Source organism: Littorina saxatilis, linkage group LG2 (genome assembly GCF_037325665.1).
Source record: "Littorina saxatilis isolate snail1 linkage group LG2, US_GU_Lsax_2.0, whole genome shotgun sequence".
In the NCBI taxonomy this organism is placed as follows: Eukaryota; Metazoa; Mollusca; class Gastropoda; order Littorinimorpha; family Littorinidae; genus Littorina; species Littorina saxatilis.
In genome coordinates this window covers 37356917-37383737 of record NC_090246.1, presented here as the reverse complement: position 1 = coordinate 37383737, position 26821 = coordinate 37356917, and the positions used below count along the sequence as shown (strand labels likewise).

Here is a 26821-nt window from a genome sequence, read left to right as displayed (position 1 = left end):
CACATGTTATGCTTTCATCATGAGACACATTTGGTCACATATGATCAAGGTCAAGGTCACTTTGACCCTTATGAAATGTGACCAAAATAAGGTAGTGAACCACTAAAAGTGACCATGGTAGAAAGAGCCAATAAGCACCATTGTACTTCCTATGTCTTGAATTAACAGCTTTGTGTTGCATGACCTTGGATGACCTTGACCTTGGGTCACATGTATTTTGGTAGGAAAAATGTGTAAAGCAGTTCTTAGTGTATGATGTCATTGCTAGGTTTAGTTATTTGACCATGTCAAGGTCAAGCATGTGAGTCGTATGGGCTTTGCCCTTCTTGTTTATTTGTGCTTTTGTGAACAAGAAACAATTAACAAGTGGCTCTATCCCATCTCCCCCCCTTTCCCCGTCACGATATAACCTTCGTGGTTGAAAACGACGTTAAACACCAAATAAATAAATGAATGCAAATGCATGTTGTAACGTTTGATAGTGTTTATTCAATCATAAGTCATAAATACATATATAGCATGCTTTTCAATTTTCACGAATGTACGCCCTGATCTATCTTCTGTGAGAGGAAAAGCAAGCTTGTTGGTTAGAGTCATTAGATAACTGCAATGATTAGATTAGGCTAATTCTGACAGCTGAAAAGAATGTAGTGTGATAGTGCATTTGTAAGGCAAAAAAAAAAAATTAATAGTCTGTTTACGGTAACATAGGCCCAAAAAAATAGGGTCGGTAGGTCGGGATTTATATTTTTATTTTTTAAAAAAAAAAACATATGTTTAAGTTATTTTACCAAAAAAACACATTTTATTTGTTATACTTTTTTTTTCTTCTCCCAAATGCCCCAAAAAAGTCTAGGGTCGCGCGAAAAAATAGGGTCGGTCGGGATATCGTAAACAAACTTTTTTTTTGTTTTGGCCTAAGCAAAAGAGATTCAGATTTCAAGCCTAGTGGAACTTTTAAACGTTGATTGTGCTGTATGTTTACGATTCAGTTTCTCTTCTTTTCTAATACAGTGGAACCTCCCTTTAGAAAAAAAACCGATTTAAAACTTCCTCTCTTTTAACACCTTGCTTTTTTAGGCTGTCTGTCCATCACATAGATTTAAATTTGCCCCATTTTAAGACTCCCTCCTTTTCCAGGCCTGAAATTGAAATTTTTTTTTGGAGCTGGTAGTCTTAAAAGGGGGCCCACTTGACTGTTGTTTCGTGTTTGTTGTGTGATCTGTACTTGTAATTCATCTTTTTTATAGAAGACAGGCAAACCATACCACTGACTAGTAAGTCCCCAGTTATTCCTACTGTCACTTTCCTTCTGCTTTTCGTTCATGAATTATAGAACAGCTAGTAGCAAGACAGTAGTGGGCTTGGTTTTGAGCTTGTTGCTTTACCTGTGGGTGTTGTTTTTGGTTTTGTTGTTGTTATTGTTGTTGTTGTTTCTGTCTGCATTTCACTGCTCCTGGTGTCTAAATGGCGGTGTTTGGAAGCAAAAGTATTCTCTGTGTGTTTTGCAGAATCGCAGCCTTACCAGGACTTGGAGCAAGGTGCCATGGGGGGAGAGGCTGGTGACGGCCATGGCATTGCAGGCCTAAGGCTCGATGACGACGCCGAGTTTCCACCAATGACGCACAAAAACGATTAAGCCAGAGAGTCATCTTCTTCATCCATTTTCACCAACTGTAACCATTAGGAGTTACACACACATCCCCCACCCCTCCACCCATCCAAAAATACCTGCAGAATTTGTTTTATTGACTGCTTCAATTCATTTTTGGTTGCTGGTTCTGACGAGCACCCCAAGGAACTTCAACCATTACGAGAAGCAGACCCCAGAATTTCCAGAAGAAAAACATAATTTTGTCTGCTACCTTTCATTTTGTTGTTGACTGCATCAGGCACTCCAGGAAACTCCAACAATTTTGAGGAACTTCAACCATTACGTGGAGCAGACTCCAGAATTTCCTGAAGAAAACCAAATTATTGACTGCTTCAATTCATTTTTGGTTGCTGGTTCTGTGGAGCACCCCAAGGAACTTCAACCATTACGAGAAGCAGACCCCAGAATGTCCAGAAGAAAAACATAATTTTGTCTGCTTCCTTTCATTTTGTTGCTGACTGCATGGGGCACTCCAGGGAACTCCAACAATTTTGAGTAACACACCCCAAAATGTCAAGAAAAAAACATCGTTGACTGCTGCAAGTTCGAGTCCTTTTTGGTTGCTGCTTCTGTGGTGCATGTGTGTGATGAATGTAAAAGCGGTATCCAGTCTTTCATCGGCTTTAGGATAGTTTCGCATCATTGTAATTAGGGAGCAAGATCATAGGAATTCAACTTAAAGAGCAGGGCCTTTTGTCTCAACCCCCTACCTGCTCAATAAGTTAAACGCTACCTGTCAGGTGTTTTGGTGAAGACTTAGGGTTTATGTGGCTTTTGTTTGAGTGAAGGGAAATCATCGGTGAATTCGTGATTTTCTTTCATGTGAATGTGTGTGAGGATGATGTGTTGCAAGAACGGTTTCTGCAATAATGTGGCTAGGTGTGTGTTTTTAATGAAGGTTACATTTTAACAAAATTAGTGATAGCAGGGCAGCTTCTGTAAAAAAAAATCCTCTGTGGAATAAAATACATGTGAGCCCAAAGTGTAGAACTTTGAAAACAAATGTAAATTCCATCATTCAGTGTTGCTTTTTCTTGAACTTTAGTCTTGTATCTTCTTTGATGAATCAGGGTACTTTCCCACAGCCATGCCATGGTGCAAAATTGGTGGCTTTCTTGCATTTTTTGAAGCTATTTACAAATTACTATTGTCAACAACGCAGTTTTAATTTGTCTGGACTTTTTACCTTTTTTTTAATGCAGTGCTGCACATTTGCATTGCCACAAAATTGTCCCCAAGTATAGTATTCGTGTTAAGTATCTGCACTTTTCATAACCTCTCCATGTTGTACAGTGATGTAACATAAATACAGCAGACAGTATTGTGTACAAATTGTGTTTTCTTGAGAGATGTATCACAAACCATATGAGGGCATAAACTACTTATGTCAAGTTTGAAAGATGGAAATACAACACATGTCTATGCTTGCCTTTTTGTATAAAAAAAAGAATTTAAGCACAAATTCTTGTATTATTTTAAATGTAACTGTCTACTGTTCAGGTTTTCTTGGACATTCTTGTAAAAACAAGCTGTATCAGTGTATGCACCTACCCAATCCTCTCCAGCCTTTTTTTGTTATCTCTTTTTCTTGTTTTGCTCAGCCTACCTGTCTTTATTTTTAATTGAAAAGATATTAGCCAAGATTAAAAAAAAAATCTTGTCAGCAATGTATCAGATAGGGGGAGAGAAAAAACAATTGTTCCACAATGATGTATTAGTCCTTTCCTTACAATGCCCGTGCTTGGGCATCTAGAAGAGTCAGCAGTTACGATTGTGAAATTTAGTGCTGTGGGTTCATATTTGTATTTGCTTTATGACCACATTTCATTCTGATTGTTCATGCGTTTTGATTTTTTAAAGTTCAGTTCTTTCGTATGCATTGTAAGACATCACAAGTCTTTCACTGACTTTGTTTATAAATGGATTCCCCGCGGGTTAGGGGGAAGAATTTACCCGATGCTCCCCAGCATGTCGTAAGAGGCGACTAACGGATTCTGTTTCTCCTTTTACCCTTGTTAAGTGTTTCTTGTATAGAATATAGTCAATGTTTGTAAAGATTTTAGTCAAGCAGTATGTAAGAAATGTTAAGTCCTTTGTACTGGAAACTTGCATTCTCCCAGTAAGGTAATATATTGTACTACGTTGCAAGCCCCTGGAGCAATTTTTGACTCACATGCGAAGCAAAAGTGAGTCTATGTACTCACCCGAGTCGTCCGTCCGTCCGTCCGTCCGTCCGTCCGGAAAACTTTAACGTTGGATATTTCTTGGACACTATTCAGTCTATCAGTACCAAATTTGGCAAGATGGTGTATGATGACAAGGCCCCAAAAAACATACATAGCATCTTGACCTTGCGTCAAGGTCGCAGGGGCCATAAATGTTGTCTAAAAAACAGCTATTTTTCCCATTTTCTCTGAAGTTTTTGAGATTCAATACCTCACCTATATAAGATATATAGGGCAAAGTAAGCCCCATCTTTTGATACCAGTTTGGTTTACCTTGCTTCAAGGTCAAGGTCACAGGAGCTCTTCAAAGTTGGATTGTATACATATTTTGAAGTGACCTTGACCCTGAACTATGGAAGATAACTGTTTCAAACTTAAAAATTATGTGGGGCACATGTTATGCTTTCATCATGAGACACATTTGGTCACATATGATCAAGGTCAAGGTCACTTTGACCCTTATGAAATGTGACCAAAATAAGGTAGTGAACCACTAAAAGTGACCATATTATCTCATGGTAGAAAGAGCCAATAAGCACCATTGTACTTCCTATGTCTTGAATTAACAGCTTTGTGTTGCATGACCTTGGATGACCTTGACCTTGGGTCAAGGTCACATGTATTTTGGTAGGAAAAATGTTTAAAGCAGTTCTTAGTGTATGATGTCATTGCTAGGTTTAGTTTTTTGACCTTGACCCTGAAGGTCAAGGTCATGTAAAGGTCAAGGTCAAGCATGTGAGTCGTATGGGCTTTGCCCTTCTTGTTTGATTAGTGCTTTTGTGAACAAGAAACAATTGACAAGTGGCTCTATCCATCTCCCCCCTTTCACCGTCGCGATATAACCTTCGTGGTTGAAAACGACGTTAAACACCAAATAAAGAAAGAAAGATGTGTTTTGTTTTTTTGTTTCGTTTGTATATTGATTTTTTGCTAAATGAGTGAGTATCCATGGTTTGCAGATGGGCATAGTATTTGTTCTTTAATTGAGAGCTGTATCGTCTGTGTGATGTGATATGTAAAAATAAAAACAAAGTGTGTCTGAAAGCTGATGGCTGATGATTTACTCGGAACAAATGAAATTTGTTGATTCAGACTCAGATGTATGTTGTCTTTTCAGTTGAACTAGATTTTTTTTTCAATTGCACTCTTTCCTTGGCCAGTAACACATGCAGCCAATCAGGGAGGATTTTTGGCGGTTACTTCTTTTTTTTCAAAGCACTTTTGAGTTGAAGGTGGAGGCTCTGGAATGCAAAACTTCAGTCTTCTTCTTCTTGCGTTCGCCGTCACACCATCAGTTTAGTCTGCGAGACGAATGACGTCGTGGCTTCCAGGTCTTGTCTGCTCCCATAGAGTTTGGTGCGGAGAGGGACTGATGCTGGCCACACTTTGTCTCTGATTTGTTTGAGTTGAGGGCATGTCATTAAGACATGTTCTGGAGTCTGGTCTTCCAGACCACAGGGACAGGTTGGTGATGGGGTCAGCTTCAGCTTCCTGAACATGTGGGCGTTGAGGCGACAGTGACCAGTTCGTAGTCGCATGATCACTACTTGCTGCCATCGTTCTAGGAGATGATATGCGTCTCTCGTGGATTGTGGTCGCATTGCTGCCTTCACGAGGGTTTTCTTTTCAGCGAAACTGACCGGGTTGTCTGGTTGTTCCTTCCTGGCTCCGAGTTTGGCGAGCTCATCAGCTGTTTCATTGCCTGGAATTCCGCAGTGTGCTGGAACCCATTGTAGGACTACTCGTCGAGTCTTGGCAAGCTCCTGGAGTTTCTCCATCAGACGAGGAAGTTTGTTTCCTGCAAGGGCTTCCAAGGCAGACAGTGCATCAGAGAGGAAAACAACTTGGGGGCATTCGCTTTCCGAGTCATGAATCATGGAGGCTGCTTGCATGATGGCCTGAACTTCTGCTGCATAGTTTGAGCAGTACTTTCCTGTTGGTATCCCTGCTGTAGAAGTGTGCCCCTCAGGAGATCTGACAAGTACACCTGCTCCTCCATTGGCCACGGCGTTTGTTGCTGAACCGTCTGTATATGCGTGAATCCAGGCGTCTTCAGGGTACCGTTCAGCAATCATGGCGAGTGTTAGTGTGCGCCTGGCAGTGTCGTTCTGGGAATCTCTTGAGGTAACGTAGGGGACTGTGGTTGAGATCTGAAGATTCTTGTAGTCTTCATTCCATGGCTGCGGCAGATCTGAGAAACTGATTGGTAGTGCTGATGGAGGTACAGAGGCTTGGTGCTCTCTGGCAAGTCTCTTGCTTTCATGTAAGAAGCTGCTGCGCTTGAGGCGGTTCTTTGTCAGGTTATCCATCCTCTTCTTCATCGGATGCACAGGCAGGCACTTGAATTTCTCTGTCTGAACCATGACCTTGGCGTCTCTCCTCTGACTGAGGGGTTGAATGGCAGCAACTTCTTCCATGGTCTTTATTGGTGTGGATCTCATCGATCCAGTAATGATCCTGAGGGCTTGGTTTTGGACCCTGTCCAGTGTCTGCTGGTGGGTCAAAACTTAAGTGTTCTGTGCAAGTCAAAAGAAAATACAGTACTGATTGAGCTAGAGTTCTTTTAATGTTTTGTATTCTTGTTCTTTATTTTCTTTATTTTTTGCTTTTGTTTTTTAACAATTACAAATACAATAGATGTCTTCCCCCCCCCCCCCCCCCCCCCCCCCCCCCCCCGCACCCAAGGTGCTTTACCCATATTTGAAAAGAGTTGTTATTGTGGTTAACATTGAAAAGAATCCCCATGATGCTTGAGATCGTGTTTTGTGGCGTGGCCGTCATACTGCAGAGAAAACTAATTTGCTTGCTTGCAAGTGACCTGTCAGTGTGCGAATGTTCTTGTGTCTATCTTTGCAATACTTCATAATGATAATAAAGGTGTTGAGTGCGTCTGCTAAGCAGTGGACATTTTTCCAATGTTGGTTGCATTTTTGGAATCGATCATTACCAGTCAACTGCAAAGGTCCCATACAATGTTCGTACATGCTGCAATTGGTTCAGAGACCATTCACAAGAAAATAAAGATCAGTGTGCAATACCCACTTTTAACATATTGCTACCGTAAAAGACATCTCCACGCATGCTCTCCGATTGTGTACTGATAGTATCTGTTTGTCCAGTGATGCACATTTACTTCCATCAGTGGGTTTCATATAATTTGCCTTTATCTGCTGTCGGCATTCTCCACTGATTTTTTTCGACCCATGTTGATGTTTGTTATCAATTTATCACACCATGTGGATACAATGCATTGCCCCCCGCGGGTTAGGGGGAAGAATTTGCCCGATGCTCCCCAGCATGTCGTAAGAGGCGACTAACGGATTCTGTTTCTCCTTTTACCCTTGTTAAGTGTTTCTTGTATAGAATATAGTCAATGTTTGTAAAGATTTTAGTCAAGCAGTATGTAAGAAATGTTGAGTCCTTTGTACTGGAAACTTGCATTCTCTCAGTAAGGTCATATATTGTACTACGTTGCAAGCCCCTAGAGCAATTTTTTGATTAGTGCTTTTGTGAACAAGAAACAATTAACAAGTGGCTCTATCCCATCTCCCCCATTCCCCCGTCGCGATATAACCTTCGTGGTTGAAAACGACGTTAAACACCAAATAAAGAAAGAAAGAAATACATGCATTGCTAGATTACTATCCTATTTCCCCATATTAGTTATGAATCGGGTTTAGTAGAGGTAAGCATTTATCATATTCAATGAATATTGTATCTAAACAGGAAATTTATTGTCATAGAGCAGTATAATTATTTTTCAATGTAAAGGCCAGGTTTTGTCTAATCTCTTCCCCTCTCATTCAAAGGTGGTTAAATATACATGTAGCAGCTTTCAGTATAATGATGAGTGCAAGATCATTACATTTTACATCATGTCTTGTGGTATGTGCATGCATTTTCAAAGGTTGAACAAAATGATTCTTTGTTTCTGGTTTTGTACATGAAAGCTCATTATGTATGTTTTATACAATTATAATTTTGATAATGAACCAACAAACCTATGAGAATAAACAGTCTGGTCACTTTGTTTTCTAATAACGTTTTGTATGATGAACTTTTCATTGTGTGCGTGTTTTGGTGTGTAGTTTATAATAGTAATACTGTTTGTTGGGATACATATATTGACTGATTAGTATCATTACCTGTGTTTGCCTGCACTGTTTGCTGCAACATTCATTAATCCTGTCAGACTTAGCATATTTTCTTTACATTTTATTCTGAAAAATTTAACAAATCCATTTCTTGAATTTGTTCTCCTTCTTCATGTTGGTTTGGCATAACTTTTATTTTTGGCTATCTTTAATTTATCAGACATATGGGAAATGTTCTTTGTTTCTGGTACACACTGTGAGAATTATGTTGTGAAACGTGTACATACATTACTGAGCTCTGGTGATATTGTTTTCTTATGCATTACAGGTCGGTACCATACGTTGCCATGAATTTTGCTGATTCTTTCTGAAATAAATGTGAAAAACATCTTAACAGGAAACTTTGTTTGGAGTGCATCTGCTTATTTGCTTGTTTTGATTTTTGCTTTCTAAAAAATACTTCTTGAAGCATGCGACTTCTTCCTGCTTTTGAACCACTATAGCCTGTGTGTGTGTGTGTTAGGGCGACAGCTCTTTAATGTGTTTGCATGCTCCCGATAGCGTGTCTGTGTGTTTGCATGCATACATGCGTAGTTCAGTATGTGAGTGCGTGTGAACACAGAGCTTTTAACTGGAATTAAAAAAACTCTGTGTTATGTCTACTAACCATATGCTTTGTGATACGGTGGTACCCCCTTTTAAGACCTCCAAAATCTGGTCTTAAAAAGGAGGGAGTCTTAAAATGGGGGTGCATTTCCAGAGCCTATGAAATGAAAATCTGAGAAAACAGGGTCTGAAAAACAGATAGGAGGGAGTCTTAAAATGGGGGTGCATTTCCAGAGCCTATGAAATGAAAATCTGAGAAAACAGGGTCTGAAAAACAGATAGGAGGGAGTCTTAAAATGGGGGTGCATTTCCAGAGCCTATGAAATGAAAATCTGAGAAAACAGGGTCTGAAAAACAGATAGGAGGGAGTCTTAAAATGGGGGTGCATTTCCAAAGCCAATGAAATGAAAATCTGAGAAAACAGATAGGCTTAAATTGGGGGTGCATTTCCAGAGCCTATGATATGAAAATCTGAGAAAACAGATAGGCTTAAATTGGGGAATGTTAAAAGGGGGGTTCCACTCTACTTTCTTTCTTTCTTTATTTGGTGTTTAACGTCGTTTTCAACCACGAAGGTTATATCGCGACGGGGAAAGTGGGGGAGATGGGATAGAGCCACTTGTTAATTGTTTCTTGTTCACAAAAGCACTAATAAAAAAATTGCTCCAGGGGCTTGCAACGTAGTACAATATATGACCTTACTGGAAGAATGTTCCACTCTACAAAGCCGTGATTTTGCATGAGACCAGCAGGTATCACAAGACCTAGTTTATTGATAAAACATTTTCATTCAACCTCTCACACATTACAAAAAACTTCTGTTGCACATAATATCATGTATTTGATTAATAAATCCCCCTCAAAATGATAGAACAGGGTAGAGATACAATTGCTGATAAAATCAATCCCACATGAAACTATTTGCTCACAAAAGACATATAGAATAAGTACTAAAGATGGAAGTCCTGCTGAACAATGCAAGAACCAATTTGGTCACAAGCAATCTGTCACAAAGTTTACAGTCTTCTATCACTTCTTGCGTTCCTTGTCCATACAATAGTAAATCAGGCAAATCAAAATGACACAACTTGACTTTCCTTTTACACAAAAATTGGTAAATTACAAATGACTTTTTTAATTTGATTTTTTTTTACAAATACTGTCAACTGCTTGAAAAAAATGAAAAAATCAAGAGTAAGCTGAAGCGGCAAAAGATAAGAAACTTTCTGAATCAATTGTGTTGACAGAAAACAGTGCCCTTTTGTTTGTGCAACAAAGAACCTATGCGAATGTAGCACATCACTCCATAACACAAAATATAAAAAGACTGTGCATGTAAACAGTATCAAGCAAAATTGTTTTCTCAAACTACAAATTAATGTTAGTTTTCCAATAATTTTCCAATAGTATTTCTATAAAATCTGTCAACTTCTTGAAACATTATGTTAAATTTACATTTGTAATATCGTGCAGACTTAGTGATCAAAAGCTTTACATTGTCATATGAAAGTACATGAATCTTCAGCTGAAGTTCTGCTCAGTGCCCCAGTGAAGCCTGGGTCCATGTTTACACTGATGGTTCTGCAACGGACGCCATGGCCAATAGTAGAACTGGCATGTGTGCAGCGTTTCCTGAGGGGCACACCATCACTGCAAACACTCCCATTGCAAAGCATTGCTCCAACTACAGTGCAGAAGTCCAAGCTCTCATGCAGGCTGCGTCCATTATTCAGAACTCCACAAGCGATTGCCTTCAGGGGGTCTTCCTCACAGACGCTCTCTCCGTCTTGAAGGCCCTTGCGGGAGGAAAACGTCCACATCTCAGAGGAACTCCAGAACGTCAAACAACAGAGGCAAGTGGTCCTACAATCGTTACCAGCCCACTGCGGGGTCCCTAGGAACGATAAGGCAGACAAGCTTGCCAAACTCAGAGCACAGAGTTTGACCTTTGTTCATCTCTTGAAGGAATAAGTTAATCCAACTTTGTACATAGCTAATGTTACCATAACAAAACAGTACGAGCTTACATTGCAGAAGTGTCAAAAACTACAACATCACAATATTTTACAACAAAGTCACTGGAACATTTTTCACATTCATCATTGCCATCTGTCAATAAAAAAACCCTCTGTACATACAGCAAATATATATGTATAAAACACAATCTTACATCAAAACCACTTACTCCCTTGCTAATAATAAAAACAAAATCAACACACATTCCCTTTTCACAATTTCTCTCAACTATCCTTGCCATCTAGCTGCATGTGAATCTCTGGCACACAGAAAAACACAACACACCAATGTCTGTTCATGAATATCCAGATGGTCTTGGTCAATCAAGCTGAAGTGGCATACTACCCCTGGAGACAGCCTTTGTCTGTCTGACCTTGTTCATGGCAATCTCAAGGTCGTTCATCGTTAGGTTGCGGAGGCCTGTGTCATTGCCAGATCTGTAAACAGAACAGTTGGCGTCAACTTTAATCCTTTACAAAAATGTGAACACACAGCATTCATGTTCAAGCACACCCATTTCTTTCCGGTGGTGTGTGTGTGTGTGTGCGTGCGTGCGTGCGTGTGTGTGTGTGTGTGTGTGTGTGTGTGTGTGTGTGTGTGTGTGTGTGTGTGTGTGTGTGTGTGTGTGTGTGTGTGTGTGTGAACTAAAATACCTTTTGTTCGTGTGTAAGATATTGGTAAGTGTAAGGCAACTACAGTGGAGTCCAGCTATAACGAACCTGGGTATAACGAAATCCCGCTTTTAACGAACTGCCATTGATTTCCTGGCAGACAGCCTTCTATTTCTTACTTGTTACTTTCCGGCTACAACAAACCTTTTGAACTCATTTGCATAACGAACCCCTCTTATAACAAACACGTTTTCATCGCCCCAGAGCCGTTTTGTCTCTAAAAGACACCATGAAATCGGAGATTGATCAGAATGTACATGTACATGCTTTTACACGACTTTTTAAATTTTACTTCTAAAATTGTGACAGTAAAGTGAACATTTGAACTATGCCTCTGTGGATTATATTATGAAGCTGTTGAAAACATGCAGAGATTGTACTCTCCAAGGAAAGATCGATGGGACGATCATTTGAAGGTGAGTGGGAAAACTTGTCTTAAGGCCATTTAGGGTTGAAAACTCTACAGCGAATTACTGATATAACGAACTAAAATGTATCTCCCTTGAGATTCGTTGTACCCGAACTCCACTGTACTCTACGAGATTTTGCTTTGTGAAGGACAAATCCAAGATAGCAGCCCACATGCTCATGACTGTCATGCTCCTTCAAATATCTATCTCAAATAATATAATTTGAATTCCAATTGTTATATTTGAAGTCGTACACTTCAGACTTCGAAACAAGCCTGCATATTGTTTTAAACTCTTACAGAGGAACCCACCTTTTAAGACCTCCAAAAATCTAAGAAAGTAAGGTCTTAACTCTTTCCGCACTGCGCCCGACAGTTTGTCGGGCGCTCCTTAGCAGCTTTCAACACCTGCGCCCGACAAACTGTCGGGCGGTGACACGCATCTTCTCTGACTTTGTTTCTGATCTAAAAATAAAAGACAGGTCACGAGCAAGGGAGGTAAATCTGTTCCCACTTCCATCTTCTTTGTTTGGCGAACGAAAATCGTCCAATTGAGTGTTTTTTGAGCATTTTTCCTGCGAAATATGAGCAACCAACGCCGCTACTCGTTGAGGCAGGTTCTTGACGAGATTTTCCTCGACGATGACAGTGATTATGATCCCGAATGCGACGTTTCTTCGTCTCAATCGAGTGAAACAAGTGGTGATTTGAGTGCACAAGACCTGTGCGCGGGCTTCGATGCAAATGTGAGACAGAAACATCCTGTGACTTGTTGGAACAACTGTGACAGAGTGGTGTGTTTACATACTTTTTGGTGTTGTGTTTGTGACTTGGAAGAAGGATTTCTTTGAACTTTACACACTTCAGAAGGTACTGACTGCTACTCAACAGGTAAGAAGTTGTTGCTACAAGTTAGAACATGCACTTATCATACAACACACATCATTTTATGTGTCTACAACTATTAGTTGCAGAGTTAGAAGCGCTTTAGTGAAGTACCCATCAGATTTGCACTACAGTGCCAAAACCCTCCAGGCTGGAGAGGCTGCTGAGCCCGCACTGCAGTCAGGGCTGATGGGGTTAAAGAGAGGTAGTCTTAAAATAGATTTTTTTTGTTTGTTTACAGTTCTGAACAGAAAATCTGTGAAGGCAAGGTCTTAGGGTAGGAGGGGGGTGGGGGTGGGGGGAGGGGGGGGGGGTCTTAAATCAGTGGGTGTGTAACAAACTTGAAAACAATACAATACTGACACTTCATGTCCTCGGCATGCTTCTGCCTGCATGTACTCATGCACAGTGGTGACAGCGGCGGCTCGGCAGACCTCTCGCAGGTCGCTGCCAGAGAAGCCATCGGACAGCTCTGCCAGCTTGTCGTAGTTCAGAGACGTCACCTGATAGCAAATATCCGTCATGAAAATTATGAGCACAACCGATTAATATTAGTCAAAATACTTTATTTCTTCATGGTCTAACATGAATATTCTCATAAATTACAAGCATTACCAATATTTGCCGACATTCTTGATTTTGTCAAAGTCTAACAAAGATACAGACACGATCAGTAGAGTTGATAAAGTCCAATGTTTTTCCTTGTTAGCTTTTTACACTGCACAAATGCTACAGGATCGCATTAGCATAAGCTCTTCAAACCTGCTGCTAGTAATCAAGAAGTCAAGAGCTAAAATGTACTCTTCTTTGAGAAGTTGACTAATTCCTAAAGTATTTAGAGAACAGTCTGTAGTGTCACACAAAAATAACAACGGCACTTACCCTCTCCTTGCATAGAATAAGCCGCAGAATTGATTTTCGCTGAGCAGCGCCCTGTAAACAAAAATCATCTTAGGTTTATTTTTAACTTTCACTGGACAACACAGTCCAGATGATGTGGGTCGTACTCTAAAGGGGTAAAATATGTTACTGCTTCTTTGCATAGTATGGGTCGTACACAACCCACGTCATCCGAATAAAGATAAACTCTGTGAAATTCCTTCTTTAACTCCATATGGGTTTTCTATGGCCCACATCATCCGGACTGTGTAGTTCAAATTACGTCATCGTTTACTTTTTTGTTTACAAAGATAGTTCTTGAAAAAGTGGGAAATTGGAAAGTGCTATGGTTTTTAAGGATTACAAGAAGTCTCAATCAAGAAGGCCCAATAGTTTCTGATATACACAGACACTTTTGTCAGGCTCTGGGATGTCCACAACCCCCAAAAAACGGACAAACACCACTCAGTTTTTTTTTCAAAATTACAGCAAGGAATAAAGTGACAGGACAGGATAAAGATCCAGCCAAAAATAAATAAATGGAAAGGAAAAAAATAAAACAGGCAAAATATTTCAGCCAGCTACAACTTACTGGAACACCAATGTGGAACATGCTGGGCATTCTGCGTAGGATGGCTGCATCAACGTCCTGCGGCCGATTGGTGGCTCCCATGACCATGACCTTGCACTCTGGGTCAGTCATCAGTCCGTCCCAGAAGCTCATGAACTGCGTCTTGATCATGGCAGTGGCCTCGTGGTCGCTTGATGTCCTTGATCGCAGGAAGGAGTCTGTTCAAAAAGAAATAGAATTAAATTAATAAATTATAAAGCAACTTTTTAAAAAATGTCCCTTTTCTCTCTTCATTTTTTGTAATTTGTGTGTGTACATTAAGCTTTATGCAGACAAATAATGAAAATCCTGAATTAGCATGTATCAAAATAGTCTATTTTTATAATATAACATTTACTAGTTTTGATGAGGAGTCTGTTTAAAAAGAACTGAACAGAACAATCAACGAAGAATACAATGCAACAACAAAAAATTCAATTGCTAATTTTCAAGATATAAAATTCACTAGCTTTTATGTGAAGGAGTGTGTTTAAATAGAACAATAATCAAAATCATAAACAGGTCCTCTCCTTTCTTGTCAACCTTTAGCACATGAACTTTTACATGCTTTTGAGAATCAAACACATAAAAAAATGTTCATCTTTTTTTTTTCAAAGGCCAAGGGAAACATAGAAAGTTTAATAACAATACCATGTCTGAAATGTGAGCTGCAAAATACATTGCAACTGTTACTTTTTTCCTGAATCATAGACATCTGCTAATCAAAACAGGATTCATTCAACCAACTCACCTATCTCATCAATGAAGATAATGGTTGGCTGCAGTTTGATTGCCTGAAAAAAGCACACACAAAATCATCATTTAACACAACACAACTATGGTAGTTGGAAATATTACATTAATCTAATTCATTTTATTCTTATGACAAAAAGACAATCAGTTTCAAATAAGCCAAGCACTGAAGAAAACATAACCATAAGCATGTGTAACCTGCAGGTGAAATAAACTTATAAAGAGAAAAAAAACATGTAATTGTAAATGGACAGCAAAATGTTTACCAGAGAAAACACGGCCTCTGCTCGCTTTTGTGATTCGCCGTACCATTTGTCCACAAGGGATGATACCTGGAGGTTGAGGAATCGTGCACCTGATAACAGCGACGAATCTCTTTTAGAAAGGCTGTGGAAGAATAGTTCTAAGCATACATATATATACATGTAACCGCGTGCACGGAGAACATCAATCACCTTTAGAGACGAAGCCAGTCAAACAGGGTTAAGATTTTACAGCTAATTTCTTAGCCCTATAAAATCTGACATGGGTACGCAAAAATTCCCAAGAGCATACAAGGTGACAACAGCAGCCAGAACCCATCACAAACAGCTACTCCACATCTTACTGGTTTGGTGTTTACCAACGTACCAAAACATGTTGAGCTACTATAAATAGCTCACGCTTTGGCAGAGAGACAACTCCATCAATGCAGAGCAACTGCCTGCGACAAGGGGGACTACTGCGTCACCCTGTCACATATGGTCACGGCTCAGAAATGGTGTCGAACTCCACCCTTACCCCATTCAAATGCCCCACACGCTCAGTTATGGTTTATTCTACCTTTGAAAGTACTGACACGGGGTGCAGATATGAATACAGTTACTATTCTGGTAGAAACCGAAAGGTTTGATGACTTTGTTTTCGAGCAAGGCGCAATAGTAGAGTGAATTTACGTCGATTTTCGGGCCGGAAGTTGGGACACTTTTTTACTTGGTGTCGAAACGTCGTATTTGCGCGTACTACACACACTGCTTGGATAAGAACTTGATGGAGATGGAAAGAGAAGGTGTTAGTTATTGTTTACATACTGCACGATAACCAGTACCTCACCCCAACAGTCGGCTGAGATCAAGTTTAGATCCAACGGTGAGTATGTTACTTTTCGTGTTTGGAGTCACGTAGGCAGTTTTAGCTTTTGCCGCGCTTTTAATAATGATGACAGACGTTGAACTAAGCGATAAACTTGGACAAGAAAGAACAATCTACAACTTAAAAAAAAAATATGCACAAACACAAAAGACAAAGCAATGAAAATAAGTCTTAAGTTCGTTGTTGTGTACTTTCGTGTTACCGCGAAAAGTAACAACGTAAATCAAAGTTGTTTATCGACATGTTCCTGACTTCCAACGGTGGAAACAACTGTTCTATCGTCTGCTACAAAGTTGCATTGACTGTCTCGAACTCAGAACTCAGTGTGGCATGGAGGACATGGACGTAAACGGCCAAAGTAAGAACCACTGGTTTTTCGTTGTATGTAACGTACTCACCTGCAGTTTGAAACACTGTTATTTTCACTAAATAACAACTTACTTCCTTTTTTTTCATCTGAAAGTTAGAAGTGTTATTGTGATTTGTTTTGATAAAATTTGCATTTTTTAGGACAAAGATTTTTCTTTATTTTGATTTTTAAAGACATATGTTTGAGACGATTCAACCAATTTCCCAAGTTATTCAGCGTTCATGTCATTGCATGTGTTTTTTCTGGCCTTTTCTATAGTCTTTCCATACAGTTCACCTTGTGCTTTGTTTTCATGCCAATTTAATGAAATAAATTACAGGAAAAAGAAATATATGTTTTTTTACATTGAGTGCGTTACTCACACCACTCGCACATCGTGAGAGGTAACACACTCCAATCGTTTGTAGAGTTATCTTGAAAATTATTTAAATCTTGCTGGAACAAAGTAAGGAATGAATCAAGTAAACAGAAAATGATGTCTGCGTTTATTGTTTTGAATTAGAGTGGTTTTTTTTAGGAACAGTGTTGAGTGTGTTACTCACACCACTCGCACATCGTGAGAGGTAACACACTCCAATCGTTTGTAGAGTTATCTTGAAAATTATTTAAATCTTGCTGGAACAAAGTAAGGAATGAATCAAGTAAACAAAAAATGATGTCTGCCTTTATTGTTTTGAATTAGAGGTGGGTTTTTTAGGAACAGTGTTGAGTGTGTTACTCACACCACTCGCACATCGTGAGAGGTAACACACTCCAATCGTTTGTAGAGTTATCTTGAAAATTAATTAAATCTTGCTGGAACAAAGTAAGGAATGAATCAAGTAAACAGAAAATGATGTCTGCGTTTATTGTTTTGAATTAGAGTGGGTTTTTTTAGGAACAGTGTTGAGTGTGTTACTCACACCACTCGCACATCGTGAGAGGTAACACACTCCAATAGTTTGTACAGTTATCTTGAAAATTATTTAAATCTTGCTGGAACAAAGTAAGGAATGAATCAAGTAAACAGAAAAGGATGTCTGCGTTTATTGTTTTGAATTAGAGTGTTTTTTTGACTCACATGCGAAGCAAAAGTGAGTCTATGTACTCACCCGAGTCGTCCGTCCGTCCGGAAAACTTTAACGTTGGATATTTCTTGGACACTATTCAGTCTATCAGTACCAAATTTGGCAAGATGGTGTATGAAGACAAGGCCCCAAAAAACATACATAGCATCTTGACCTTGCTTCAAGGTCAAGGTCGCAGGGGCCATAAATGTTGTCTAAAAAACAGCTCTTTTTCTCATTTTCCCCATTTTCTCTGAAGTTTTTGAGATTCAATACCTCATCTATATATGATATATAGGGCAAAGTAAGCCCCATCTTTTGATACCAGTTTGGTTTACCTTGCCTCAAGGTCAAGGTCACAGGAGCTCTTCAAAGTTGGATTGTATACATATTTTGAAGTGACCTTGACCCTGAACTATGGAAGATAACTGTTTCAAACTTAAAAGCACATGTTATGCTTTCCTCATGAGACACATTTGGTCACATATGATCAAGGTCAAGGTCACTTTGACCCTTATGAAATGTGACCAAAATAAGGTAGTGAACCACTAAAAGTGACCATATCTCCTGGTAGAAAGAGCCAATAAGCACCATTGTACTTCCTATGTCTTGAATTAACAGCTTTGTGTTGCATGACCTTGGATGACCTTGACCTTGGGTCAAGGTCACATGTATTTTGGTAGGAAAAATGTGTAAAGCAGTTCTTAGTGTATGATGTCATTGCTAGGTTTAGTTATTTGACCTTGACCCTGAAGGTCAAGGTCATGTAAAGGTCAAGGTCAAGCATGTGAGTCGTATGGGCTTTGCCCTTCTTGTTACAATTTACTTTGAAGGATTGGTAATTTTCAGTTCTTTGAGTACTTGTTTGATCGTTGTTTTGTTTATTGGTGTTCATGTAACACACACACTTGCCTAGGGTACCTAGATATGCAGATTATTGCTGTCGGAATGTGTCAACAATAGTTTCAATAGTTGTGTAGCAACCATGGTGTCATTCTTATAATTAATTTCACAATTAACTGAATGCACTGAATATGAACAACGTTTTGTTCATGTTATGACAGTGTTTTGTAACACACTCATTGGCGAATAAACAGCATTTTTCTTGATAACTTCAAAATCCGCCTTCAACCTGAAGATTTTTTGGGGGGTTTATCAAGTTTTTTTGTACAGTGTATTGTTTTCATTACCAAGTGGATGGATATATGCTTTATACCTTACAAAATAATGTGAAGTAAGACTTTTTTGGTGAAATGTAACACACTCAGTGTCAAAAGTGAGAAAATCTTCTCTGTATTGTGAATTGGAGCATGGTAGAAGTCATAAGACATCATTGTTAGGTTGTTATGGTTTTGCTCTTTCATTTTTCATTCTTTTGCATGCATTTTTCATGTGAATATCTTGACAGTGTCCTAAAGTTTGATTTTTTTGGTGAAATGTAACACACTCATTGGAAACTTTTAGGAATGACCTGACAGATAACTGATAATGGGAATAACGGGTCCGGTATCATTGATGCATTTCAACTCTTTACTATTATGTACTTGTTTCTCTCCCCATTACATGTATTTCTAAGGTTGTGTGTGTAAAATAAATAGGAATTTAGCAGTTTTGAATGTCTGTGTTGTGAGACACAGAAAGTTGATTTTTGTTTGAATACATTTTCACATCTTGTTCTGATTTGATTTTTTTTGCAGACTGTCCGTATGAAGTGTGTGGAACTAAGAATTGATTGACTGCTGAAACAGTAATCTTTTCAGTTCTTTGAGTACTTGTTTGATCGTTGTTTTGTTTATTGGTGTTCATGTAACATACACACATTCCTAGGGTACCTAGATATGCAGATTATTGCTGTCGGGGAATGCCACTTTTCACAAATGAAGATCAAGGTAGATACTAACTAATGCAGTTAACTTTTATTGTGTAATAGGTTTACTGTTAACTGTATATTAGAAAACAATGTGTGACACGGTGTTATGTAACACACTCCAGTTAAAATTTAAAATGCAATTCATTCCGCAGTAATTGATGAAAATACATTGTTACTGCCCAGACACAACTAAACACATAAACAGTTTTGCTGGACCCCAAAATGGAAAGTAATCCAAGAGTTTGTATTTGTGACTCAAGTGTCCCACAAATTCGACACCTTTTCTGAGCCATGACCATATATCATTAACAAATACCATGAGCTTTTAATATACAAAGGGGAAGACTGGGAGAGATAAGAGGTATGATCCAAACAAAATTATCATAATGTGATTTTTGCAGACACTGTTTGGCGTATCTGGCCCAAAATACAGCAGTCATTAGAACTACTCTCCTCCTACATCGATGCAAATTCACAAGTGCCCAAGCCAATCAGAAGAAGCCTTAAGGTGGCCTTATTGCTTTTGAGCTCTGATTTGACGGCTTTTTTGAGGTCCTGGGTGCAGTGAAACGTGTTGGCAAAAAGTCTGATTTTCAAAGAGGGTATAACAAGAAATCACTAGGCATGCAATCAGGTCTGAAGAATGTGTGAGGCAAAAATGGGATCATTTGGTCTTTTATGAATGGAGTTACGGCCCTTCTTTTGTGGAGACTGACATTTTCATGAAGGAGAAGGGCAGTCTGGGTTTTGCAGTTTGGTCGCTGACTGCTAAAATCGTACCTAAGTTTGGGTAAAAAGGTTTCTGCATAATACGTGACAATGACAGTTCTGTTTGTAGACAGAATATTGACAAAAATACCTGGTCGAAAAATACAGCGAATAGCCTTGTTTCTGCTTTGAAAACTTCGCTTACAAATGTGATGCATCTCGTCATGTTGTTCAAGACACGCTTTGTTTCTGTGTTCTCTGGCACTAAAGTAGAAGAAAACCAAAGTCTAATAATCAGTAACAACAAATTTGGGTCTACTGGGTTCACAACAGTTGAGCAGATCACGTGCAAGAGGACCCTGATGCTCCTTCCGTTCCCCTGTCAGCTAATGAGGAACCCATTTTGCGGCCAGTTATTAAAGCGGAAGATTATTGAGAAGAAGTCTCTGGGCTGTTCAATATGAAAGTTTAAGTTTTGCACTTTATACTCGCATGTACATTTTTAATCTTAGTTCTTAAATTTTGACACAGCAGCTACATTATTCTCGTTTGAAGCGCTCTTCGGAAGTTTTTTTGGCTTGTCAGAGTTATTCCCCTTTTCCCCAGTTTTGATTTCCTTTTTCCTTTGTCAGATTGTAGAATATGGAACAGTTTTGATTTATGTAACTTTTTCAGCTTTGCAGACATTTTCTTTGTACCATCATCCAGCTACACTCTTTCAAAGAAGTGAAGATTTTCATGGCGCTTGACAAAAAACCACGTTTTGAAGCACAACCCAATAATGACGTATTTGAAAACCTCGTAATTTATGACGTAGTAACTTAATGACATCATCTCTTAGAGGTATACCAGTTAAATGGTTGGTCTTTCAAATGATATATTGCTTTTTATGATCAGTGGCCGGAGACTTGTATAATCGCTGTTTGATCATTTTGCTTGGATCATACCTCGTACAAACAGAACAGACATACTACGCTCACAACTGCCTCTAAGTTCATAATAGGCGGGGGATAAACTCTTTATAAGTGTTAAGGCATCAATATGACTTTGCCACAGAAGGATGCATAGGCTGACACTGTGTCACAACAAATTGGTATGAGAAAAGTATACACACACAGACAGACACACACACTATGTCTCTTATTCACATACAGACACACACTGTTTCTCTCACTCGCACAGACCACCACCACCACCACCATCCCCCCCTCCCACACAGTAACTTGCCTGCCGCCTTCGCAGTTGCTTTGGCAATCATGGTCTTTCCACAGCCAGGAGGACCATGAAGCAACACACCTATAAAAATACATGCATAATACATTATTTAACTGCTTCCACGTCTGTCGTCAGACAAAAATTTAATTTTATAAAACAAACACATATTTGATTTAACCCAGCTAAAACATGCCTAATGATCAATGTTTGATCACTAGCACAATATCAGCAACATCGTCTTGGAGTTATAAAGTCCACATGTACATGGATGTAAACAAGCATGCAAACGCCGCAACACATTCATGCATATAATGATGCATTTTTGTTTGTTTGACAGTTTGTGCATGTTTGCTTCTTTGTGTTTTTACATTCTTTCTTTTGAACGAATAAAGACGGCACACCAAATAGCTTTACCACGGACCTTTTGGAGGCTGAAGAAGTGAAGAGTGTTTGAACAGGTCTGCTCTTTTGAAAGGGAGAATGACTGTTTCTTTGATGTCTTGAATAACATCTTCTAGTCCACCAATGCTGTCCCAGCTGATCTTCATGGTTTGTGGATCCACCAGGTTGGATGCAATGCACAGCTCATACTCTGACAACTGTACAAAATGGTAAGATTGAGAAAAGTCAGGATAATGTTCTTCAAACTAGGACAAAGGCAAAACAAACAAACAAAACTGGGCACAACAGTACATTGTACTTCCAAATTTTAGTTCAATACAACTAAGGAGGTTTTACCTAGATGCCCACAAGGCATGTTCTAATCTTTACTTCAGATTCCATGATCCTCCTTTCAAATAAGTGAATGTTTGGGCTGTTCATCAGAGATATTTTCTGAATCAGAAGAAAAAGTGAAAGTATTACTATTAATGGATTGCATGCCTTGCTGCTCTACACTGAAGGAAAACTTCTAAAATAAGCCGTCCATATTTTTTTTTTTACAATATATACATATATATATAAAGGAAGAAAGTATCTGCTGACTTTCAATTGTTTCTTTCACAATTTCTGATGTCATATATATATATGATCATATATATATATATTGACACGCCCCTGAGGAAGGCCTGGCAACAGGTCGAAAATTTGGGCTGCCACTTGACATTCTTTGTTTGGCTTTTCTTTTTCTTGATTTTGTTATATATATATATATTATTATACAACAAAAAATTCAAGGACTGGTGTGTATGTGTGTGAGGGGGAAGGTGTCTGCAGAATGAGTTAAGAAAAACAACTAAGCTTCCTTAAATTTTGGATTACCTTTTTCACACCATCAACTCCAAGTAGTTGTAGCATCTTTTGAGCCTAGAAATCAAAAAAGACATAATCATAAAAAAGAACTAAGTCAAATTTCTCTTAAAATAGGCCCCCTCACATCCCTACCTATGATCAAAAGATTTTTGTTAATTTAAAAATAAAAAAGAAGCCAAATTAATAGACTATCAGAAAGGCAAAAGAAGTCTGGGACAGAGACACATACTGACAATGAGAAAAAAGTCACATTAAGCGATATTTAAACATTTTGTCAATCTGTTCACCTAAAAGTTGAAAACTAAACACATTGGACAATATATTGCTGCAACTAGTAAGTTCTGGACTAGCCAAAACCTTGTGACTGAGACAACACTGTGAGTAGTGTGACTGAGACAGCACAAGGTCTTGGTAATTGAAGCAAGAAGTGTTCCTTATTGGGATAAAACAGATTTTCTATATTTCTGGGGAAATAAGTTCCATCATCCACGCTGAAATGCAATCAAATAATCTGTACAGGGTCACAAAATGTTTGACCAAATTTGCATTGAATTTAATTGGAAAATTGAGGTAGCAACAGTGCCACCTCAAATTAAAAGCTGGATAGTATGTAATCAAATGGTTAATGCATTTATCAAACAAACAGATAATAGGGTAGAGTAGGGAGGGTGGGGATTTATCACACACACATATATATATATATGTAACCACACACATATATATACATCTACATGTACCCACACACACTGAATTGACACATACACACATAGTGATATATGATATGATATGATATGATATGTTGACAGACTGGTACTTAGGCTGTTGAGCCTTTGTCTGATCTTTTGATCAGTTGCTATCCTAGCCTAACTTGTGACACACATATCATCACCTCATCAGTCTTCTGCCTAAATTTTGACTAAATGCAGAAAGACAAGTAAAAAACAAGAAGGGCAAAGCCCATACGACTCACATGCTTGACCTTGACCTTTACATGACCTTGACCTTCAGGGTCAAGGTCAAATAACTAAACCTAGCAATGACATCATACACTAAGAACTGCTTTACACATTTTTCCTACCAAAATACATGTGACTTTGACCCAAGGTCAAGGTCATCCAAGGTCATGCAACACAAAGCTGTTAATTCAAGACATAGGAAGTACAATGGTGCTTATTGGCTCTTTCTACAATGAGATATGGTCACTTTTAGTGGTTCACTACCTTATTTTGGTCACATTTCATAAGGGTCAAAGTGACCTTGACCTTGATCATATGTGACCAAATGTGTCTCATGATGAAAGCATAACATGTGCCCCACATAATTTTTAAGTTTGAAACAGTTATCTTCCATAGTTCAGGGTCAAGGTCACTTCAAAATATGTATACAATCCAACTTTGAAGAGCTCCTGTGACCTTGACCTTGAAGCAAGGTAAACCAAACTGGTATCAAAAGATGGGGCTTACTTTGCCCTATATATCATATATAGGTGAGGTATTGAATCTCAAAAACTTCAGAGAAAATGGGAAAAATGTGAAAAATAGCTGTTTTTTAGACAACATTTATGGCCCCTGCGACCTTGACCTTGAAGCAAGGTCAAGATGCTATGTATGTTTTTTGGGGCCTTGTCATCATACACCATCTTGCCAAATTTGGTACTGATAGACTGAATAGTGTCCAAGAAATATCCAACGTTAAAGTTTTCCGGACGGCCGGGGGGGACGGACGGACGGACGACTCGGGTGAGTACATAGACTCACTTTTGCTTCGCATGTGAGTCAACAAGTGTTTTGAAATGTACACAGCTCATATATGTATACATAATAGTATACTTGGCTGATGCAATTAGAACTGGAATTCACCAGAAGCCAGATTTTGTGCACTGTTCGAGGATACTTTTCGTCTAGTAAAACATATTCCACACAATAAGAATGGACAAATATTACGACAAACATTGGTCCCTGATTCAAAGAAAAACGTTCATTCTCTCTGCTTTCGTTTTCTCACCCCAACACCACTGGCAACTCATACGGAAAGTTTACACCTGACCTTGGTAGTGGTACCATTATATCATCCCAAGTCAGACCCCCTAAACAGGTTTTTTTCTGCGGTACTGCTTGATTTCCTGACATACAAATGAAAGTAAAGTGTTAAAAGAGAATTACGTAAACAGATGTATGCTATACATACCCGCGCTTGTGCCTCCTGCTTTTCTTTCCGGGTAGGATCCATTGCATTCACAAGCCATTTTACGCCAAAATAAGTGAATGTGAAAGATGCTGCTAGACCGAGCACTGTAGAAATCAGCTTGGCGACAACTTCGTTTCTGACAACAGCGTTCTTCGCTTCTGCCGTTACTTCGGCTGGAACCTTTTCCATTTCAGTGGACGTTAAATGAGCGATAATGTTATCAAAAGTCAATCCTCTACCAGTAGTCATGCTTTCGTTCTTTACACCGGAAGCTGAAACCAGTGACACAAACTATTTCCGGAAGGCCGTGGCTGGAGGTCCGGCGAGCCGGATCCTGAGCCTGGTGGCTCAAGCACCGGCGGTGCTCAAGCCCCAAGGCTAAGCATCTTGAACACACGGCCAGTACCGTGTAACTGGCCTTGACACGGAACGATCCAAGGGGGTCAATCTCAGTCATCTGAAAGAGGGAAATCCAAACGCAATCCGCTTTGTTCGATTGTATGGGCTTGGACGATAGAGAAAAATAAGAAAAGCAAAAGCTGGAGTCCAGTGTGAACGAAACTGCTATCAAGAACGCAGAATTGATTTTTTTTTTGAGTTTTTTTTAGCCGTAAGCGCCATGTTTATCGGAGCAGGAAACTCTTCCAGAGTGAGGCCCCTTTGTTGGTTTCACTGCGGCCGCATTGTGAACAGCAGTTATCAGTGAGAAATTCGAAATGAGAAATGGCGCTTACGGCTAAAAAAAAAACCTCAGAAAAAAGGCAATTCTGCGTTCTTGATAGCAGTTTCGTCCAGACTGGACTCCAGCTTTTGCTTTTCTTATTTTTCTCTATCGTCCAAGCCCATAAAATCGAACAAAGCGGATTGCGTTTGGATTTCCCTCTTTCAGATGACTGAGATTGTCCCCCTTGGATCGTTCCGTGTCAAGGCCAGTTACACGGTACTGGCCGTGTGTTCAAGATGCCAGGCTAAGGATCCGGTGTGGCGATTTGAGATTGGCGTGCCACATTAGCCCCTCGCGGCCTCGTTGATCTTGTATAAACTCCATGTGCACAGAACAAAACAAGTCGCGTAAGGCGAAAATACAACATTTAGTCAAGTAGCTGTCGAACTCACAGAATGAAACTGAACGCAATGCAACGCAGCAAGACCGTATACTCCTAGCATCGTCAGTCCACCGCGCACGGCAAAGGCAGTGAAATTGACAAGAAGAGCGGGGTAGTACTTGCGCTGAGAAGGATAGCACGCTTTTCTGTACCACTCTTCGTTTTAACTTTCTGAGCGTGTTTTTAATCCAAACATATCATATCTATATGTTTTTGGAATCAGGAGCCGACAAGGAATAAGATGAAAGTGTTTTTAAATTGATTTCGAAAATTTAATTTTGATAATAATTTTTATATATTTAATTTTCAGAGCTTGTTTTTAATCCAAATATAACATATTTTTATGTTTTTGGAATCAGCAAATGATGGAGAATAAGATGAACGTAAATGTGGATCGTTTTATAAAAAAAATATTTTTTTTACAATTTTCAGATTTTGAATGACCAAAGTCATTAATTAATTTTTAAGCCACCAAGCTGAAATGCAATACCGAAGTCCGGGCTTTGTCGAAGATTACTTGACCAAAATTTCAACCAATTTGGTTGAAAAATGAGGGCGTGACAGTGCCGCCTCAACTTTCACGAAAAGCCGGATATGACGTCATCAAAGACATTTATCAAAAAAATGAAAAAAACGTATGGGGATTTCATACCCAGGAACTCTCATGTCAAATTTCATAAAGATCGGTCCAGTAGTTTAGTCTGAATCGCTCTACACACACACACAGACAGACACACACACACACACACACACGCACATACACCACGACCCTCGTCTCGATTCCCCCCTCTACGTTAAAACATTTAGTCAATTTTGACTAAATGTAAAAAGTACCGGTTAGTATAAGTAAACTTCAATACAAGAAAGTCTGGTTATCTACTATTTTAAGGCATTAATTTGGAGACACCTACCATGTGGTTGGTCTTGCGGGGGACATAGCATAAATAGAGATTACACAACGTCATCGAGTGAGGGACCGAAAAATATTGAAACTCGAGGATGATTTTTTTGTGGTATCAACCGAGACCGTAGGTCGAGGTTGATACCACACAAAAAAATCATCCGAGAGTTTCAATATTTTTTGGTCCCTCACAAGATGACGTTTGTGTAATTTGTGTATACAATGATAAATTGA

The 26821-nt window shown here is 39.1% G+C and overlaps 3 protein-coding genes across 4 annotated transcripts in view; 1 reads left to right on the top strand and 2 right to left on the bottom strand.

Annotated features, from left to right (window-relative positions):
* Positions 1–8374, top strand: part of LOC138958914 (WD repeat domain phosphoinositide-interacting protein 2-like) — a 34395-nt gene extending 26021 nt beyond the window's left edge. For both annotated transcript variants that reach the window (XM_070330250.1, XM_070330249.1), the window contains exon 11: positions 1512–8374. In XM_070330250.1, coding sequence (XP_070186351.1) covers positions 1512–1639 — 128 coding nt within the window. In that variant the 3' untranslated portion in view covers positions 1640–8374. The remainder of the gene's footprint in view (positions 1–1511) is intronic.
* On the bottom strand, positions 5163–6296 carry LOC138952857 (uncharacterized). Its single transcript, XM_070324595.1, has one exon. The coding sequence runs from the start codon at positions 6294–6296 to the stop codon at positions 5163–5165; it is 1134 nt and encodes a 377-aa protein (XP_070180696.1).
* Positions 8375–9395: 1021 nt separating the features above from the next.
* On the bottom strand, positions 9396–24848 carry LOC138958915 (outer mitochondrial transmembrane helix translocase-like). Its single transcript, XM_070330251.1, has 10 exons — positions 24581–24848; positions 22403–22447; positions 21564–21741; positions 21155–21223; positions 15069–15157; positions 14801–14843; positions 14032–14228; positions 13443–13493; positions 12924–13063; positions 9396–11032 (listed from the first exon to the last, which is right to left on the bottom strand). The coding sequence occupies exons 1-10, from the start codon at positions 24827–24829 to the stop codon at positions 10915–10917; spliced, it is 1179 nt and encodes a 392-aa protein (XP_070186352.1). The 5' UTR covers positions 24830–24848; the 3' UTR covers positions 9396–10914.
* Between the last annotated feature and the right edge of the window lie 1973 nt (positions 24849–26821).

Excerpts from the sequence above, each read along its gene's own strand:
- LOC138958915 (XM_070330251.1), bottom strand. The coding sequence starts at position 24,829 with ATGACTACTGGTAGAGGATTGACTTTTGATAACATTATCGCTCATTTA. Across the intron at positions 21,742-22,402 it reads GAGTTGATGGTGTGAAAAAG|TTGTCAGAGTATGAGCTGTG; the intron begins GTAATCCAAAAT and ends CATTTTGTACAG. Across the intron at positions 13,494-14,031 it reads TGTTCCACATTGGTGTTCCA|GGCGCTGCTCAGCGAAAATC; the intron begins GTAAGTTGTAGC and ends TTTTGTTTACAG.
- LOC138952857 (XM_070324595.1), bottom strand. The coding sequence starts at position 6,296 with ATGGAAGAAGTTGCTGCCATTCAACCCCTCAGTCAGAGGAGAGACGCC.